Source organism: Ctenopharyngodon idella, chromosome 5 (assembly GCF_019924925.1).
Source record: "Ctenopharyngodon idella isolate HZGC_01 chromosome 5, HZGC01, whole genome shotgun sequence".
Taxonomy (NCBI): Eukaryota; Metazoa; Chordata; class Actinopteri; order Cypriniformes; family Xenocyprididae; genus Ctenopharyngodon; species Ctenopharyngodon idella.
Window position 1 is genome coordinate 11,593,601 of NC_067224.1, and position 19,651 is coordinate 11,613,251.

The 19,651-nt window shown below is 37.6% G+C and overlaps 1 protein-coding gene across 8 annotated transcripts in view; it reads left to right on the forward strand.

The window, feature by feature from the left end:
• Positions 1–19,651, forward strand: part of abr (ABR activator of RhoGEF and GTPase) — a 321,977-nt gene that overhangs the window by 137,456 nt on the left and 164,870 nt on the right. For all 8 annotated transcript variants that reach the window (XR_007930235.1, XM_051893761.1, XM_051893759.1 and 5 more), the window contains 2 exons: positions 897–1,004; positions 2,672–2,732. Coding sequence is in view for 7 of the 8 variants with exons in the window: in XM_051893761.1 (XP_051749721.1) it covers positions 897–1,004; positions 2,672–2,732 (169 nt within the window). In the remaining variant the exon portion in view is untranslated. The remainder of the gene's footprint in view (positions 1–896; positions 1,005–2,671; positions 2,733–19,651) is intronic.

Below are 19,651 nucleotides of genomic sequence, written 5' to 3' on the forward strand. Positions count from 1 at the left end.
ATGAACTGGCTTTGGCAGAAAGCATCCACAGTAAACACACTTTGATGAATGTTCTAAGAGGTCTAGAGATTAAATGAATGTTTCAGCATTGCCCTTTTTTCACTCTCTTTCATCCCTCTATATCTTCAGGGTCTAGTTCTTCCATTCTATTAAAATTTTGTCTTCTCTTCTTCCTCTTCTCTGTGTTTTTCCTATACCATCACTTTTCTTTGTCTAGGGCTTTTCAGACTTGAAATAGTTAACACTTCATCCTAAACCCTGGGTAAATGGAATCCTGGGTTATCTTGCTTTCTGGTTTCACACTGCTCATAGTTTACCCGGGGTTAACAGTTAATCCTGGGTTTTCATAAGCTGACGTTTCACACTGTACATTATTAAAATCTGGGTTAACATCCTTATTTGCAAATTTGCTGTGTCAGTGTCATTGATTGGACAAACGCTGCATGTGATATGGTTACATAAAGGCTCTAGCATTGTGCATTTCCATCGCTGTTTGACATTTTTCCCCTCAAATGCTGAAACGACATTTATTTACAACATGTTGTGTTTCCATGACTGTCCAAAGCACATAAAAATGAAGCATGCTATTGGTTGTTGGTTGCTAAGCATCTAGCCATAACATTCTAACACTGCATCGTTTCACACTACACGTTTGGCACTGCAATGCAGAGTTAACGGTGCAAAAGCGGTGCTAATCCTGCTCCGCAGCAGGGTTTCATAACTCTGTGTAAATTACTCTTCTAAAATACAAGTGTGAAATGTTCCTTTACCTGTGGTTAAAAGCAGTGTTTAGAATGACAATAAGAAGGGGTTAAGTACAGTGTGAAAAGCTCTTTTGTGTGTGTGTTTTTTTTTGTACTGCATTTAATCCTTTTTTTCTTCTGCTTATTTCTCAGGCCAGTCAGCTCGGTGTGTACAAAGCTTTTGTGGACAACTATAAAGTCGCAGTGGAGACGGCAGAGAAATGCAGCCAGGCCAACAGCCAATTTCAGAAGATTTCTGAGGTGAGTTAATCTACTTCCAACCACCCAGCACTACAGGGCCTGATCATTACTGTCTGCAGTACATACTTCTCTCAGGTGGAGCTAATGTTTAAAATAGTCAGGAATTGGCTGTTGACCAGTTGATCAGTATTAAATGTCCTGAAATGTATATTAAAATTTAAAATCTTGAATATTGAAATGTGAAATAATGCAAAAAATAAATGAAAGATCACTTTTAAATATGAAACTAAAACTGCCAGTAAGTGGTGGCAACTTACAGTCTTACTGAGTCAGCGGATTTGTGCAAAAGGCTGATTCGTTCAGTAATAAAACCACTGTTTGTTACGCACAATTGTTCTCCTGTGGATTTGTTTGCAACTATTTTTGTTAGCAAAATATTTATTAATATTTTTGTTATTTACTAAAATGCAGTTGTCTAAAATATAAGTAACTTAAGCCAGTAACTTAATGCCCACTACTATCTGTGGGCATGCTCACCCAGCAGTCTACACTGGCTGAATGGGCGAATGAAAACACTAAGGTTCAACGGTCAGGAAGGTGGTGCAGCAATGCACTGTGGAGTGCATAGGACAGGCTGAAGAAGGCCTGGCCATCCACTGACCTCACAATCACCAACACCCTCTTCAAAATGGCCAACAAATATAGGACATCATGGATGCATCCTAGATCCAAGCAGTGGCATCTTATTGACTATGTCCTTACGTGCACAACGTCTGTGTTTTAAAAACTATGCAGAGAGGAGCCGAGTGTTGGACAGACCACAGATTGACCAGGTCCTCATTCTGCCTTCACATTGCTCCATTGCATCGAAAGAAGCCATCGAAGAACTAAAGAACCCAGTGGTAAAAACAGTACCAACAATGCCTTGATGATGCATTGACTGCCTACTGACTGGAGACCCAGCTGAGAAGTGGAACCAGTTCAAGCAGATGATGAGTAAGGAAAAACACAAGGCATATGTTGAGTGGCAAAATAACCTCAACTCAAAGAAAGATTGCTTCACACACCTACAGAGAAAGACCCAGATTCTGGACTGTAAGGCTGAAGAAGTCCAAAGATTTGTGGACTCATGCAATTCCAAGAAATTCTTGAGTGCACTGAAGGCGGTCTATGCCCTTCAGACCAAGCATCACACCATTTCTCTCTGAGGATGGTAACATCCCTCTGAAAGACAAGGCAAGCTTAATAAATTGATGGAGAGAACATTTTTCTGATTTGCTCAACAGGCCCCCTACAGTTGTCCCCTCAGCTTTGAATTATATCCCACAGAAGCCTACTCTGAATGACCTTCACCTGCCTTCAATCAATCAAGCAGACTAGCAGTAGCAAAGCGGCCGGTATGGATGGCATCCCTGCTGAGCTTTTCAAAGTGACATCTTGACCAACATCTGGGATGAGAAAATCATACCACAAGATGTCATAGTAGTAACAATCTTTAAGAATAAGGGCAGCAATGTTGTGGCGGCATATTCACGTCTAGTTATCATCATCAGCTTGATGCATTTACTCATACACACACATTCACAAGCAGCCTTCTGCATCACATTTCTCTTCATTATTCCATACAGGAAGTATTCGTCACATTCTACTGTCTGAGGCAGATGTGAGCTCTGTATATGTGTGTAACTGTGCTGGTGTGTACTTATAGGCATCTTGTCTGTTGACAGAATCTGAAAGTTAAAGGTCCTAAAGAATCCAAGGACTGCACCACAACCGCCACCATGGAGGGTAAGAGCGTATCTATTGATCTGTAATGTGTGTGTGACATGCCTGAGCGAACCGTATTTACAGTATGTGAAAGCCTGAATCTGTTTTTATGTGATCTGATATGTTGATTGATGGTTCATTGCGGGAGTAAATGGTTGTGTATGAATGAGTGAGCTGTGAGCAGTGTCCCTTTAAGAATGAGTTCAGCTCTCCATCTTTCTACTTGTGTATGCAGCATCCACAACTCAAATGTATGTGTGAGGAATAGTGTTTTGGAGCGCGGGAGAGCAGGAGTGTATGAGTCTCTCTCTTTCTCTCTTGCTGTCTTGGTCGTGTTTGTGAGGGACAGATAAAAGGGGCTGCAGAATGAGAAGAAAGTAGTGAGAGAGCATTTAGAGAAGACTGCAGGATCAGTGGAAGTTTGTCATGGAGATTCTTCTAGTTCTCCGGCTGTGCTGTAACTGCACCTATGGTAACTGTGTTGCATTTTATGCTTTGACAAGCTGATGATCTGGATGACTCTCAATTCTTGATTGTTGTGTGGTTTGGTTTGTGATTTTTGTTTTAATTGAGTCCATGCTTTCTGATCAGAAGATTAAACTGTTTTAGAGCTTAATTCTGCTGGAGAATGATATCCAGTTTCAGTGCAGCAGGATGTCTGGTAATCGTGCATGTGCTTTGTTATTTGGAGCCTTTACATTCTACAAAAGTTCTTTATTGTGGAAAAAGGCTCTTTAGATTAGATTATTAAAATATTCTTTCATACTAAGAGAAAAGTTTTTCTTATAAGATCTGCTCACTGAAAGGTTCTTTGGGGAACCCAAATTAGTTATTCTGTGACATTGCTGTGAAAACCCCCTTTTGGAACCTTTATTTTTAAGAACTTTGAAAGACCTCAAAAACAATAGCACTTATAAAACAGATATTTCCAATTCTGGTTTCTGATTGGTCAATACAGCATTCGTCATGCTGAAATACACAGTATATAACAAATTAACGCACTTTCGCATAGCTGCTGTATAACATACTGTATGACTGCACAGGATGCATGGAGATCAACTAGGACTGGGCGTTATGGCAAAAAAAAAATATGATCACAATATTTTTTTTTCCCATATTGATCAATATTGATATTTATCACAATATATAATTTGGTAATGCTGCCAGATTGAAGAGTATCCTGACAATGACTGAAGCCTTTAGTGTTCATTAATTAAATTTTAGAATAGCCTATATATTCAATTAACAAAAATAAAATAACATAACGTAAACTTTTAACTATATTAACATGTTTTTTTTTGTTAGGTTTCCTTGTGACTTATTAAAATAGTGGCAGCAAACTTTAAATATTTTAAGAGGTACAAACTATACAAAAAAAGTTTACTGTTAGATAAAATAAAATAAAATAAAATAAAATAAAATAAAATAAAATAAAATAAAATAAAATAAAATAAAATAAAATAAAATAAAATAAAATAAAATAAAATAAAATAAAATAAAATAAAATAAAATAAAATAAAATAAAATAAAATATGCACTGGTTTTACATCTATGAAATGGTTTAGAGGTAGAAATTTGAGTAAAATGTGAAGTCCAGTCATTATGCTACACAGTTTAACATGGGACTGCATTTTTGTACTCTGTGTTGACACTGGGGATGGTACCTTTTTAGGTCATGGAAAAAGTTTGTTGCATTTCACGCCTTGGTTGGAACCGACCACTTTTCCATTGTTTTTCTACATGCACTAGATGGATGTGTTTGACCGTTGTGCTTTGCAGCATCTCCACTGTCCAGAGCTTATCATCATCAACATGAATTTTATCGCTAGCCTATCTCTATCTAAAATCGTTTATCGCCCAGCCCTGAGATCAGCTATTTACCTTTGTTGACATATCAGGGGCTATATTGTCTGAGGAAGGATGGCCCATTCACACCAAGAATGATAAATATAAAGGTAACTATACCAATGGTCAGGATAGTCAGGATAGCACTATGTTCAACTTTTGACAGGAATGAAAACGAGGCTGTGAGGGATAGAATTTCAGTGCGTTCAGTGGATTGTACAGTTTTTTTTTTTGTTTGTTTTTTTTTTTTTTTTTTTTTTTAACAACATACCAATTACTCAGCTGATGAAACATATTTCTGGAAAAAAAAACTTTTGGCATTACACTCCATGAAACCATTTTAAATGTTATGAAAATTATGTCATCTAGGACCTTTATACAGTGCGTGCCATTGTAAAGGCTGTAAATCTATCACTCACAGTCTCGTTTTCATCCGTGTTAAATTCAATAGTCAAGTCAAGTCACCTTTATTTATATAGCGCTTTTTACAATGTAGATTGTGTCAAAGCAGCTTTACATTGATAACTGGTACATTGTTTGGCTGCACAGCAGCTCTTAAAGAATAGTGTCAATGCAGGCAGATCAAAGCACTGTTGAATATCAAATGTCAAGTCAAATGTCCCCAACTAAGCAAGCCAGAGGCAACAGCGGCAAGGAACCCAAACTCCATCAGGTGACATTAGGTGGCAGACAAGTGGCAAATTGGTGTTAAAATGGAGAAAAAAACCTTGGGAGAAACCAGGCTTAGTCGGGGTGCCAGTTCTCCTCTGGCCAACAGTGCTTTGTTACAATTCAGGTTGCTATCATAAGTCCAATAGGATCGCAACATTAAAAGTATTTATTTCAGTTCCATCCAATTGAGGATCGTATTGAGGATCACGCCGGTATGGACGGTTGTTGAGGAACTGTGTCGTGGCTGTCGTGTCGATGAGGCCCTCACAGTGGATGATCTAGTTGACTCAATCTCTGCTGATACGTCAGGGCTGCGTTGTGGTCGTGTCAAGGTGCAGGTCCTTGGTCTCACCTGGATACGGCCCGGATCCGGTTGACTATGGTGAACCTCGGGATAAACAGAAAGACTAATATTAGCGTAGATGCCATTCTTCTTCTGATGTAACGAGTACATCAGGTGTTATAGGAAGTGTTCCCGGTTCCGGCTGACCTAATTTATGCAGCCTAATAATCCTTTAACGGATTTGAAAATATAAATTGGTAATGTGTTATGTGTATGCCAGGTTAAAGAGATGCGTTTTTAGTCTAGATTTAAACTGACAGAGTGTGTCTGCTTCCCGAACAATGCTAGGAAGATTGTTCCAGAGTTTAGGTGCCAAATAGGAGAAGGATCTACCACCTGCAGTTGATTTTGATATTCTAGGTATTATCAGCTGGCCTGAATTCTGAGATCGCAATAGACGTGAAGGACTATAATGAATTAGGAGCTCGCTCAGGTACTGGGGAGCTAAACCATTTAGTGCTTTGTAAGTAATTAGCAAGATTTTAAAATCTATACGATGTTTAACAGGAAGCCAATGCAGTGTTGACAGAACTGGGCTAATATGGTCATACTTCCTAGTTCTAGTAAGAACTCTAGCTGCTGCATTTTGTACGAGCTGTAGTTTATTTATCAGGCGAGCAGAACAACCACCCAGTAGAGCATTACAGTAATCTAGCCTTGAGGTCATGAACGCATGAACTAACTGTTCTGCATTTTTCATTGAGAGCATATGTCGTAGTTTAGATATATTTTTAAGATGGAAGAATGCGGTTTTACAGATGCTAGTAACATGGCCTTCAAATGAAAGATTGGTATCAAAGAGCACACCCAGGTTCCTAACTGACAACGAAGACTTGACAGAGCAGCCATCAAGTGTTAGACAATATTCTAGGTTATTACGTGAAGAAAATTTTGGTCCAAAAATTAGAATCTCTGTTTTTTTCTGAATTTAGTAGTAGGAAATTACTGGTCATCCAATTTTTTATATCAGCTATGCATTCCGTTAATTTTGTGAATTGGTAAGTTTCGTCAGGGCGCGAAGAAATATAGAGCTGAGTATCATCAGCGTAACAGTGAAAACTAACGCCATGCTTCCTAATGATATTTCCCAAGGGTAGCATGTACAGAGTGAACAGCAACGGTCCTAGTACTGAGCCTTGTGGTACTCCATATTGAACTTGTGATCGATATGACATGTCTTCGTTTACTACTACAAACTAATAACGGTCAGATAAGTATGATTTGAACCATGACAATGCAATTCCACTAATGCCAACATAATTTTCGAGTCTATTTAAAATAATATTGTGATCAATAGTGTCAAATGCTGCACTAAGATCCAGTAACACTAATAGAGAGATATAACCACGATCTGATGATAAGAGCAAATCATTAGTAACTCTAATGAGAGCAGTCTCAGTACTATGGTACGGTCTAAATCCTGACTGGAAATCCTCACAGATACCATTTCTTTCTAAAAAGGAACATAGTTGTGATGATACTGCCTTTTCTAGTATTTTTGACAGAAAAGTGAGATTTGAGATCGGCCTGTAATTGACTAATTCTCTAGGATCAAGTTGTGGTTTTTTAATAAGAGGTTTAATAATAGCCAGCTTAAAAGTTTTTGGTACGTATCCTAATGATAAAGATGAATTGACGATATTGAGAAGAGGATCTATGACCTCTGGAAGCATTTCTTTCAATAGCTTAGTCGGTATAGGGTCTAACATACATGTTGTTGATTTTGATGATTTAACAAGTTTAGACAATTCTTCCTCTCCTAAAGCAGTAAATGAATTGAATTTTTCCTCAGGGACACTACAATGCACTATCTGACACAATACTGTAGTAGACGGTTGCATGGTTATTATTTTTTCTCTAATATTATCAATCTTGCAAGTAAAGAAGTTCATAAAGTCATTACTGCTGTGCTCTTTGGAAACATCAGAAGTTGAAGCTTTATTTCTTGTTAATTTAGCCACTGTATCAAATAAATACCTAGGGTTGTGTTTATTTTCTTCTAAGAGTTTTGAAAAATAGGCAGATCTAGCAGATTTTAAGGCCTTTCTGTACTCAATCATTCTCTCTCTCCACGAAATACGAAATACTTCTAGTTTTGATTTCTTCCAGCTGCGCTCCATTTTTCTGGCTGCTAACTTTAGGGCCCGAGTGTGCTCATTGTACCATGGCATTGGATTAATTTCCTTAATCTTTTTTAAACGCAAAGGAGCAACTGAGTCTAATGTGCTGGAAAAGACAGAGGCAATAGTTTCTGTTACAACATCGAGGTCTTCTAAGCTTTCTGGTATGCTAAGGCGATGAAACTGATCAGATTATTTATAAAGCGATCTTTAGTGGTAGAAGTGATGGTTCTACCATATTTATGGCATGGAGGCAGTTTAGCCGCCTTGACTAAATGTAGTATACACGAGACTAGATAATGATCTGAGATGTCGTCACTCTGCTGCAGAATTTCAACAGCATCAATATCGATTCCATGTGACAATATTAGATCTAAAGTATGATTGAGTGGGTCCTGACACATGTTGTCTAAGTTTAGAATATCTGCAAATGCCAATCCTAATGCGTCTTTTTTATTATCTACATGAATATTAAAATCACCAACAACAAGGACTTTATCTGCAGCTAGTACTAACTCTGATAGAAAGTCAGCAAATTCTTTGATAAAGTCTGTATTGTGTCCTGGTGGCCTGTATACAGTAGCCAGCACAAATGTCAACTTACATAATGTTACGTAAAGTACCATAGTTTCGAAGGAATTATATTTGAAAGACTTCTGACTAATACTGTAAATATTACTATAGATTACAGCAACACCTCCCCATTTGCCTTTCTGACGGGCATTGTGTTGATAATCATAACCTTGAGGACTAGACTCATTTAAAGTAATGTAATCGTCCGGTTTTAGCCAAGTTTCTGTCAAACACAGCACATCTAGATTATTATCTTTGATAATATCATTAACAATAAGTGATTTTGAAGAAAGGGATCTAACATTTAACAACCCGAGTTTTATCATTTGTTTAGCATTATTATCTCTATTTTTTATTTGTTGAACATCAATTAAAATTTTACCATTAAATGGGTTTGGAAGTTTTTTGTTTTTACTAATTCAGGGTACAGACACAGTCTCTATTTGAAAATATCTAGGTGTAAGAGTTTCTATGTGTTGGGAGTTATCTGAATTTTCTGACTTCTGTAACGTGAGGCAGCTAGCAGACGGTCGGTTTAGCCAGTCTGTCTGCTTTCTGACCTGGGCCCCAGTTTGTCATGTTTCAGTTCTAAGACTATGTGCCATATTACTAGAGAGAAGAGCAGCACCATCCCGGGAGGGATGAATACCATCTCTTTTTAACAGGTCAGGTCTGCCCCAAAAACTTTTCCAATTGTCTATGAAACCTATATTATTTTGCGGACACCACTTAGACAGCCAGCCATTGAGTGATGATAATCTGCTAACTATCTCATCACTCCGACGAACAGGAAGGGGGCCAGAGCAAATTACTTCTCCTGACATTGTACTTGCGAGTTCACACACCTCTTTAATGTTAATTTTAGTGATCTCCGACTGGCGAAGTCGAACATCATTAGTGCCGACGTGAATAATAATCTTAGAGTATTTACGATTAGCATTAGCCAGCACTTTTAAATTTGCTTTGATGTCAGGTGCTCTGGCTCCCGGCAAACATGTGACTATGGTGGCTGGTGTCTCTATTTTCACGTTCCGTGTAATAGAATCGCCAATAACTAGGGCACTTTCAGCAGGATTCTCAGTGGGTGTATCACTGAGTGGGGAGAACCTGTTTGATCTTCTTATTGGAACGGAAGAGTGGTGTTTTCCGCGGCTAGGCCGCCTCACCGTTACCCAAGTGCCCTGCTGCGCGGGCTCTACAGCCGGAACCGAACAATGTACAGAGTTCACTAAGCTAGTCGCATCCAAAACAGTATCTGAAGCCCTTGCATTCTTACTATCCTCGATTAAAGTTTGGATGCGTGTCTCTAATTCTGAGATTCTCTCTGTCAGCCTGACTATTTCCCTACATTTATGACATGTAAATCCCTCGTCGCTGACAGAGAGAGCTATGGTAAACATGTGGCAAATGGAACAGGTAGCAATGCTGGGAGAGGATGACATGACTCACCGTGTTTGTAGACTGATCCGACTTACCACAGCTGTTTGAAGAACGCGTTGAAAAAGGAGCGCGCGAGAGACTGTTAACAAGTTAACAAGCTAGCGCTGCAAATGCAAATGCGTTGTAACAGCGATTTAGATTCAAAGATTACAAGCTAGCGACGGCAGATTAGTGTGGTAGGCAATATTACATATAAGGTAATAAAAAAATAAGCAACAATGAATAAAAGTAAGAGATTCAAAACAAAGCTATACGGAGTTACAGACGCAAACCAATCTGAGCAGCGAGCAGCGCTCAGATTGCTGTCTAACCTGACTAAAATCTATAACTACTATATATTAGCATTCACACAAACGCACTATATCATTATGTTTATTATAAGCACTTGCTGTAGTTTTATTGTCTGCTGCTTTAAATGCTTGAGCCCTTTAAAGCAGGATGGATTCTGATTGGCTGTCAATGTTTTTATCATTCATCACCTGGAAAAAAATTATGTGAAAATGATTCCAAAGATAATGCTTCTCTGTGCTGTTATAGTTGTAGTGTAGACTCTCCCATTCTTTTACATTTATAATGATTTTTAAAACTATAACATTATCATTATTTTTCTGTTCTTCGATGGCTTTTTTACTGGTGTGAATGGGCCTTTAATATATAAGCTTAAAATAATGTTTGAAAATTGATGTTTCAGTATTTCATGTGTTTTTCTTAATAATGCTCTTTAGCCATTACTGTATTCATAATATAGCACAACTTTTGTAGTTAAGTACTTAAAAGCAGAAGGAACTTGATGAATTATTCTAAATGATACCAATCCAGTCTGACTTGTTATGCAGCCTGGAATCATAATTGCACCATGTTGGTTCGTTTGGCCAGAGGAGAACTGGTCCCCTGACGGAGCCTGTTTTTTTTTTTGTTTTTGTTTTTTCCTCCATTTCTGTCACTGATGGACTTTGCCACTGTTGCCTTTGCTAGTTAGGGACACTTAATATTTAGCAATATTAATGATTTGATTGTACCAAGACTATTGGTTGAGAACTGAACTAAGCTGGATGATGACATTACTGTTTTCTGCAGAGCTGCTTTATAGCTGAATTTAATTAATTTTATAATTTATGAACTTTACACAGTTATTGAACAGAACTGAATAAACACTGAACTGACCTCAGCTGAACAATGACACTATTTTCTTTTAGAGCTGCTTTACAGCAGAATTGAACTCTGTTTGCATAATTGAATTATTATTTCTTATTTATCACTGTAAAGCTCCTTTGGAACAATGTTTATTGTATAAAGCACTATATAAATAAAGTTGACTTGACCTAAATATGCAATACATTCTCAGAAAAAAAAGGTGCAAAAGCGGTCACTGGGTCGGTACCCAATATGCAAATGTGCTAATATTATAATATAATATGCTAATATGCAAATGTGCACCATTTAGGGAAAAAAAAAAAAAAAAAGGTACAAAGGTGTACATTTTGAATGGGTACTGCCCCAGTAACAGCTTTTGTAAAAGCTCAGTGGAAAGATCCAGATCACTTTGAATATAGTTTTACTCAAATATAGTAAAATTGAATATCCAAAAAGAAAAAAAAAAAGAAAAAACAACCTGGACCTTTATCTAATTTTCATTGGTCAGTGGATGCTTGTGTCAGAAGCGCTCAGCTGGCGGGTCAAGGACCAAAAAATAGTATGCATGCTGTATCTGTTTATGATCTGGAAATGCAGATCTAATGTAGTGCTAAATGCAAATTATAAAATGCAACTAACCATATACAGCATTGTAAGCATTAATAGAAGGTGTAAAAGATAGGAGAAAGTGCCTTGGTTTTTATCACGTTATGACTATTTTGTGTTGATAGTCACACAGAATTGAAGACTGCAAGTGTTCAAAGTTGTCATCTTTCCTGTTCAGCCTGTTATGTTGTTAATTTTGCTATTGAGCATATACTATACATTTTGTTTATTTCAAAGACATTTTTTGTATACTTTAGTATGATAAATAATTTTAGTGTTGGGTCACCGCTTGATTTCCATGTAATCAGGGTGTAAAACCAGGTGAACACCCATGTATTATAGAGCAAGTGTGTCTGTGTCTTGCTGTAAATGAGATCAGACCACCATCTGATTTTCAATGTGCTGTTTTATGGACATCCGTTCACATGTGTTTGTCTTCATGCATTTACTCCTTTGAAGTTCCTCCTTCCACCTCAAGGTGACTGGAGGATTATCCCCCACAATGCACCAGCTGCAGTCACCAGATTGATAGATGATAAACAGATAAATGTAGACTCTCAAACACACAAGTTGTGGAGAGAGGAATAACAATATAGAAATATTTGAATGAACATCGAATAATTGATCAAAATGTGCACTTTTTCTCTCATGCAATAAAATTTTTAGCTGCCAAATTATAGGCATTCAGATGTAATCAGCCCCCTCATGAGTTCAGCCAAAACTGAATCAGTTTGTAGAAGGGATGAAATTAAACCCAAGAGAAAATGTGAGAAACGTGTGACACTCAGTGGGTACACACTAGGGATGCACCAAAATTTCGGCTGCCAAAAATTATCAGTCGAAAATGGCATTTTCTGTGTTTGGCCGAAGAGAAAAAGTCATTTCTCTCATTATTTACTCACCTTCATGTCGTTCCACACCCATAAGATCTTCGTTCATCTTCTGAACACAAATGAAGATTTTTTTTTTAAAAATCCGAGAGGTATATGACTTAAGCAATATAATCAACACTTTCAAGGTCCAGAAAGGTACTAAAGACATCGTTAAAACAGTCGACGTGTCTGCAGTGGTTCAACCTCAATTTTATGAAGCGAAGAGAATTCTTTTTGTGCTCAAAAACAAAACAAAAATAAAGACTTTATTCAACAATATCTTCTGTTCCGTGTTATTCTCATACATTGTTTACGTCCAGTGCTTCCAGGTTCTATGTCAGAACGCCAACTCATTATTGGCGGGCTTTTGTGTCAGCATCACACACGTGTCGTGCTGCTCACGTGTGCAGCTTTGGCCAATACCGAGCCGGCATTCGGATGTAAACACGGAAGCCTTCACTGTGCTTACTGCGACAACTGCGTAAGGATAATGACAGGGAAGAGAAGAGATTGTTGAATAAAGTCGTTATTTCCCCCCAGTTGTTATTTCCCCCCAATCCCCCACCCCAGTAATTCATACCCTGGGTATAACCGTGCTGGGCAACACTGGTAAAATTACGCTACCTCTCGTTCACTGATCCACTCCAAGCTACACTCTGCTCACATGCTCTGATAATAATAGCTTTGTAGGGCTATACATTATTTGGATAATTGGTCAAAAAAAAAAAAAAAAATCTGTTAAATCTGATTCTGTTTATAGAACTGAATAAAGAATAATATATTGATATTTAATATATTTTCTGCCTAATTTTAGTGTGTTACTTCGAATAAAAGTGTGGTTATTTTATTTTATTGGCTAGTTTTTATTAATTCTGTATCATTAAAATGATTAAATTTCATTGAAAAGTCTAATATTAATACAATAATACAAAAAAAAAAGCTAATTTAAAATAACAAATAAATAATTTTTAAAAAGCATTTTCGGTTTCAGTTTTCGGCCAAGTGCATCCAGAAGTTTCGGTTTCAGCCCAGAATTTTCATTTCGGTGCATCACTAGTACACACTGTTGTAATCGTCAAGTCAACTCAAGTCACCTTTATTTATATAGCGCTTTTTACAATGTAGATTGTGTCAAAGCAGCTTTACATTGATAACTGGTACATTATTTGGCTGCACAGCAGCTCTTAAAGAATAGTGTCAATGCAGGCAGATCAAAGCACTGTTGAATATCATATGTCAAGTGTCCCCAACTAAGCAAGCCAAAGGCGACAGCGGCAAGGAGCCCAAACTCCAACAGGTGACATCAGGTGGCAGACAAGTGGCAAATAGGTGTTAAAATAGAGAAAAAAACCTTGGGAGAAACCAGGCTTAGTCGGGGGGCCAGTTCTCCTCTGGCCAACAGCGCTTTGTCACGATTCAGGTTGCTATCATAAGTCCGATAGGATTGCAACATTCAAAGTATTTATTTCAGTTCCATCCAGTTGAGGATCGTATTCATCACGCCGGTATGGACGGTTGTTGAGGAACTGTCATGGCTGTTGTGTCGATGAGGCCTTCACAGTGGATGATCTAGTTGACTCAATCTCTGCTGATACTTCAGGGCTGCGTTGTGGTCGTGTCAAGGCGCAGGTCCTTGGTCTCACCTGGATATGGCCCGTATCCGGTTGACTACGGTAAACCTCGGGATAAACAGAAAGACTAATATTAGCGTAGATGCCATTCTTCTTCTGATGTAACGAGTACATCTGGTGTAATAGGAAGTGTTCCCGGTTCCGGCTGACCTAATTTATGCTTTATAATAATCCTTTAACGGATTTGAAAATATAAATTGATAGTGTGTTATGTGTATGCCAGGTTAAAGAGATGCGTTTTTAGTCTAGATTTAAACTGACAGAGTGTGTCTGCTTCCCGAACAATGCTAGGAAGATTGTTCCAGAGTTTAGGTGCCAAATAGGAGAAGGATCTACTGCCTGCAGTTGATTTTGATATTCTAGGTATTATCAGCTGACCTGAATTCTGAGATCGCAATAGACGTGAAGGACTATAATGCTTTAAGAGCTCGCTCATTTACTGGGGAGCTAAACCATTTAGTGCTTTGTAAGTAATTAGCAAGATTTTAAAATCTATACGATGTTTAACAGGAAGCCAATGTGTTGACAGTGTTGACAGAACTGGGCTAATATGGTCATACTTCCTAGTTCTAGTAAGAACTCTAGCTGCTGCATTTTGTACGAGTTGTAGTTTATTTATCAGGCGAGCAGAACAACCACCCAGTAAAGCATTACAGTAATCTAGCCTTGAGGTCATGAACGCATGAACTAACTGTTCTGCATTTTTCATTGAAAGCATATGTCGTAGTTTAGATATATTTTTAAGATGGAAGAATGCGGTTTTACAGATGCTAGTAACATGGCCTTCAAATGAAAGATTGGTATCAAAGAGGACACCCAGGTTCCTAACTGATGACGAAGACTTAACAGAGCAGCCATCAAGTGTTAGACAGAGTGATGATACTGCCTTTTCTAGTATTTTTGACAGAAAAGTGAGATTTGAAATCGGCCTGTAATTGACTAATTCTCTAGGATCAAGTTGTGGGTTTTTTAATAAGAGGTTTAATAATAGCCAGCTTAAAAGTTTTTGGTACGTGTCCTAGTGATAAAGATGAATTGATGATATTAAGAAGAGGATCTATGACCTCTGGAAGCATCTCTTTCAATAGCTTAGTCGGTATAGGGTCTAACATACATGTTGTTGATTTTGATGATTTAACAAGTTTAGACAATTCTTCCTCTCCTAAAGCAGTAAATGAATTGAATTTTTCCTCAGGGACACTACAATGCACTATCTGACGCGATACTGTAGTAGACGGTTGCATGGTTATAATGTTTTCTTTAATATTATCAATCTTGCAAGTAAAGAAGTTCATAAAGTCATTACTGCTGTGCTCTTTGGAAACATCAGAAGTTGAAGCTTTATTTCTTGATAATTTAGCCACTGTATCAAATAAATACTTAGGGTTGTGTTTATTTTCTTCTAAAGGTTTTGAAAAATAGGCAGATCTAGCAGATTTTAAGGCCTTTCTGTACTCAATCATAAAGATTTGTGGTGTGCAATATTACATACATCAGCAAAAAAGAAATTTTATGTTATTTGTTTGTTTGTTAGTTTTGTGTTTTGCTTTGCTTTTTGTTTTGTCCATTTATTTTCTTTTTTCTTTTTCGTTTTTTACTTCAGTATAAGATTATATATTTATTTTAAGACTTTTTGGAGGATGTAAGTGTGATCATGCTAATTAATAAAGTATCATGGTCATTGTCAGATAGTTAAAGGCCATTAAACAGTTCTCCTCTGCAATCAACTTATAGAGTCAGTCCTACTGTAATTATGTCAGTGTGAGACATAAGTACTAATGACTAATGTCAAATCTTATTTTCTGAGTCCTTGTATTGGCTTTTTTTTATGCTTTATGCACATCTAATGACTTCTGCCACTGTGAGCAACCTGCTTTATCCAGTTATATCACACTCTCTGTCAGGCACTAACTGATGTGACAGAATTCCTCAAACATTCTTTTTTTTATTTAGCAAAGCATAAGAACTGACTATAATTTGTCTTGTGTGACCATGCATCAAATGGTATTAGCCCACAGCAGTTTTTATTTTTTATTTTTTTGCAATATTATTTCCTCTTCTAGAGCTAAATTTATAGACTCATTACAGTGACATTTCGATTAAATCATCTCCCAGTGACACTCTGCATCGCTTTGTGATCATCCACACGTGGGTGGTTTGAGAAAATATGGAAAAGAGGAAAAAGTCACTGAGTTAAAACTTTGAAGTCTGACTCAGAACTTCAGTTCCCTCATTTATGACATTTTCATCTAAATTGGAACTGTACGTTGTGTTAAAGAGAAACCCTCCATTCTGCTTTATACAATAGTGGCCAAAAGTGATGTCCAGCCTAGGAAAATTGACATCTTCTTTATTCACCCTATATTCAAATATTATTAAAAGTTTGTTAAAGATTTTGTAAGCATACTGCATATTTGTGCTTTGAGTCAATTGTTTTATTTTTGATAATGCAATTGAAACTAACCAAATTGTGTGGACATAATTTTTGGCCAGGCTGTCATACAAAGAATTTATCAACACATGCAAAAACAAGAGAGAACCAACAAAATAGTAATAGCTTATGTTGTAGTCGGTGTATGCTTTTTCCTGTGAGCTTTTTTTTCTATGCTTTTTTTGCATAGTAAAATAAAACCTGTAGCTGTAGTTTCAGGGTATCTGCGGGGCATTAAAAAGCATTACATTTTATTCCTACAGGCATTAATTTTTTTTTTAGATAGCTTTTATGGAAAATAATACCAGTTCATATTGAATAGTCAAGTCAAGTCACCTTTATTTATATAGCGCTTTTTACAATGTAGATTGTGTCAAAGCAGCTTTACATTGATAACTGGTACATTGTTTGACTGCACAGCAGCTCTTAAAGAATAGTGTCAATGCAGGCAGATCAAAAGCACTGTTGAATATCAAAATGTCAAGTCAAGTGTCCCCAACTAAGCAAGCCAGAGGCGACAGCGGCAAGGAACCCAAACTCCATCAGGTGACATCAGGTGGCAGACAAGTGGCAAATTGGTGTTAAAATGGAGAAAAAAACCTTGGGAGAAACCAGGCTTAGTCGGGGTGCCAGTTCTCCTCTGGCCAACAGTGCTTTGTTACAATTCAGGTTGCTATCATAAGTCCAATAGGATCGCAACATTAAAAGTATTTATTTCAGTTCCATCCAATTGAGGATCGTATTCATCACGCCGGTATGGACGGTTGTTGAGGAACTGTGTCGTGGCTGTCGTGTCGATGAGGCCTTCACAGGGGATGATCTAGTTGACTCAATCTCTGCTGATACTTCAGGGCTGCGTTGTGGTCGTGTCAAGGTGCAGGTCCTTGGTCTCACCTGGAATATAGCCTTTATAATTAATAACTTTGATTTGCTGTCACAAAATATGTACATTGTTGTGATACACACACAGAACCAGTTTGGTAATTGCCTCCGGCTGGTGCAAAATTGCCATAACGCCGTTTTGGACATCGGTGGGCTGGGACCTGGAGACGGAAGGTTGAATCAGTGTTGCCAACTTAGCGACTTTTCAGACCCCTTTTGTGACTTTTTTCCAAGAAAGTGCATTGTGACGAATATACTAGTTTCCAAGACTCCCCGGTACTGCCGCACGAGCGCAAGGTCTTGCTTTCTTGCCGCAGGCGTACCTGCGTCTGCTCTGTTCAGTGAGTGGCTGAGAAGAGCAGTGCATTCAGTTGAGGATGTCAGAGAACAAATAAAATAGATACTATTGCTTCTAACCTGAGTGATCATTTTACGTGTGTATATATAGCCAAAATCACAGCAAATGTCTTTATATAATGTGAATGGTGATTTTGTCAGACAACGTCTCGATTATAAATCAGGATTTTAGAACTGGTTTAACATGTCAGGGCTCGACACCAACGCTTGTCAATTAGTCCGGGATAAGTGTAATTTTTGAAGGGGCAAGTGAAAGAGAATTTTACTTGCCCGGCCGGGCAAGGACCTGATTAAAATGTCAATACCAAAAAATAAAAAATAAAAAAACGCGAGAATGACTGATTTTATTACATTTAGTTTAAGTGTCAATAGGCTGTATAATGTAGTGACAATAACAAGGTTATTTGTGCCTTTTGATTATTTGTTTATATTTTCTTTATTTTTATTTGACAATAGTAATTTTTTTACCTGAACATAGCACATACCAAACCGTACCTGAAACCGTGAGCCTAAAACCGTGATACAAACCGAACCGTGAGTAATCTGAACCGTTGCACCCCTAGTTTTAATGTATATAAGATGTGAGATTTATTGTCTGTGGAAAATGGAAAGTAAATAGAAAGTTACAAGGACTAAATGGAAAGTCCTTGTAATGGTATGTATTTAAGTCAATTTCTGACTATTTCTAATCTCCAGTCCTCTTTTCCTCAATCCAGCAAAATTTTATGGGAAATCATTAGCTCTGTCGATCTAGAGGGGTTCATTCTGGGACTGTGGGAAGGGCATCTTGGACTCAAATTAGTATGCAAGCATCTGTGCTGAGATGTGCTTCAAGGTTGTGATTGGATGTCACAACCTATATAGTGACTGTCATGGACTACCTTTCTCAAAAGCAGTGTAAGCTTAAAGGGTTAGTTCACAAAAAAATAAAAATCCTGTCATTATTTACTCACCCTCATGTCGTTCCACAATCATGAGACCTTCGTTCGTCTTCGGAACACAAATTAGGATATTTTTGATGAAATCAGAGAGGTATCTGACTCCTCCATAAACAGCAATTTAACCAACACTTTCAAAGTCCAGAAAGGTACTAAAGACATCGTTAAAATAGTCCACATGACTGCAGTGATTCAACCTTAATTTTATGAAGCAACGAGAATACTTTTGTGCGCAAAAACAAAACAAAAATAATGACTTTATTCAACAATATCCTCTTTTCTGTTTACGTTCAGCGCTTCCAGGTTCTACGTCAGAACGCCGACTCATTATTTGCTGCTTATGTGAACAGAGTCAGCCGATACTGAGCCAGCATTCTGACGTAGAACCTGAAAGCACTGAAAGTACTGAAAGTAAACGGCATAAGAGAATGACACAGTACAGATGATGTTGAATAAAGTCGTTATTTTTGTTTTGTTAATGGAGGAGTCAGATACCTCTCGGATTTCCTCAAAAATATTTTAATTTGTGTTCCAAAGATGAACGAAGGTCTTGCAGGTGTGGAAAGACATTAGGTGAGTATAATGACAGAATTTTCATTTTTGGGTGAACTAACCCTTTAAGTAGATCGTAGAGTGCATTGGTGTGGTGCTAATGGTTTCTAAGATCTACTTAGGCTTACAATTCTTTTGGCAAACACAGCTCTAATTTGTTTCATTTCAGATCCAGTCAGCTGTGACTGGCCAGGCTTAAGGTGAAATGAGCCAGTGGACTCTTTGATTTTGAAATTGATGTTGTGTATTCATTCATGATAACCAGAACGAGCTCTCATGCACACCTACCCACACACATGATACTTTGTTTATAATAACTTTCAGTCAAATCCACTGGATAGGGACTAGCATAGAAACTGCTCAGCAACTCAATAATACCTCTCAAATAACAGTAGTAGTCTAGTAGGTTAGACTAGTGCGCGTGCATAATATTAGTGTGTACGTCTTCACTGCGTGATCTAGTCTAATAAAATGCCTTTAGAATGCCTTCCAGAATTCAAAATTAAAGGGGCAAAAATGCCCCGTATGTCTTTTATATTTATAT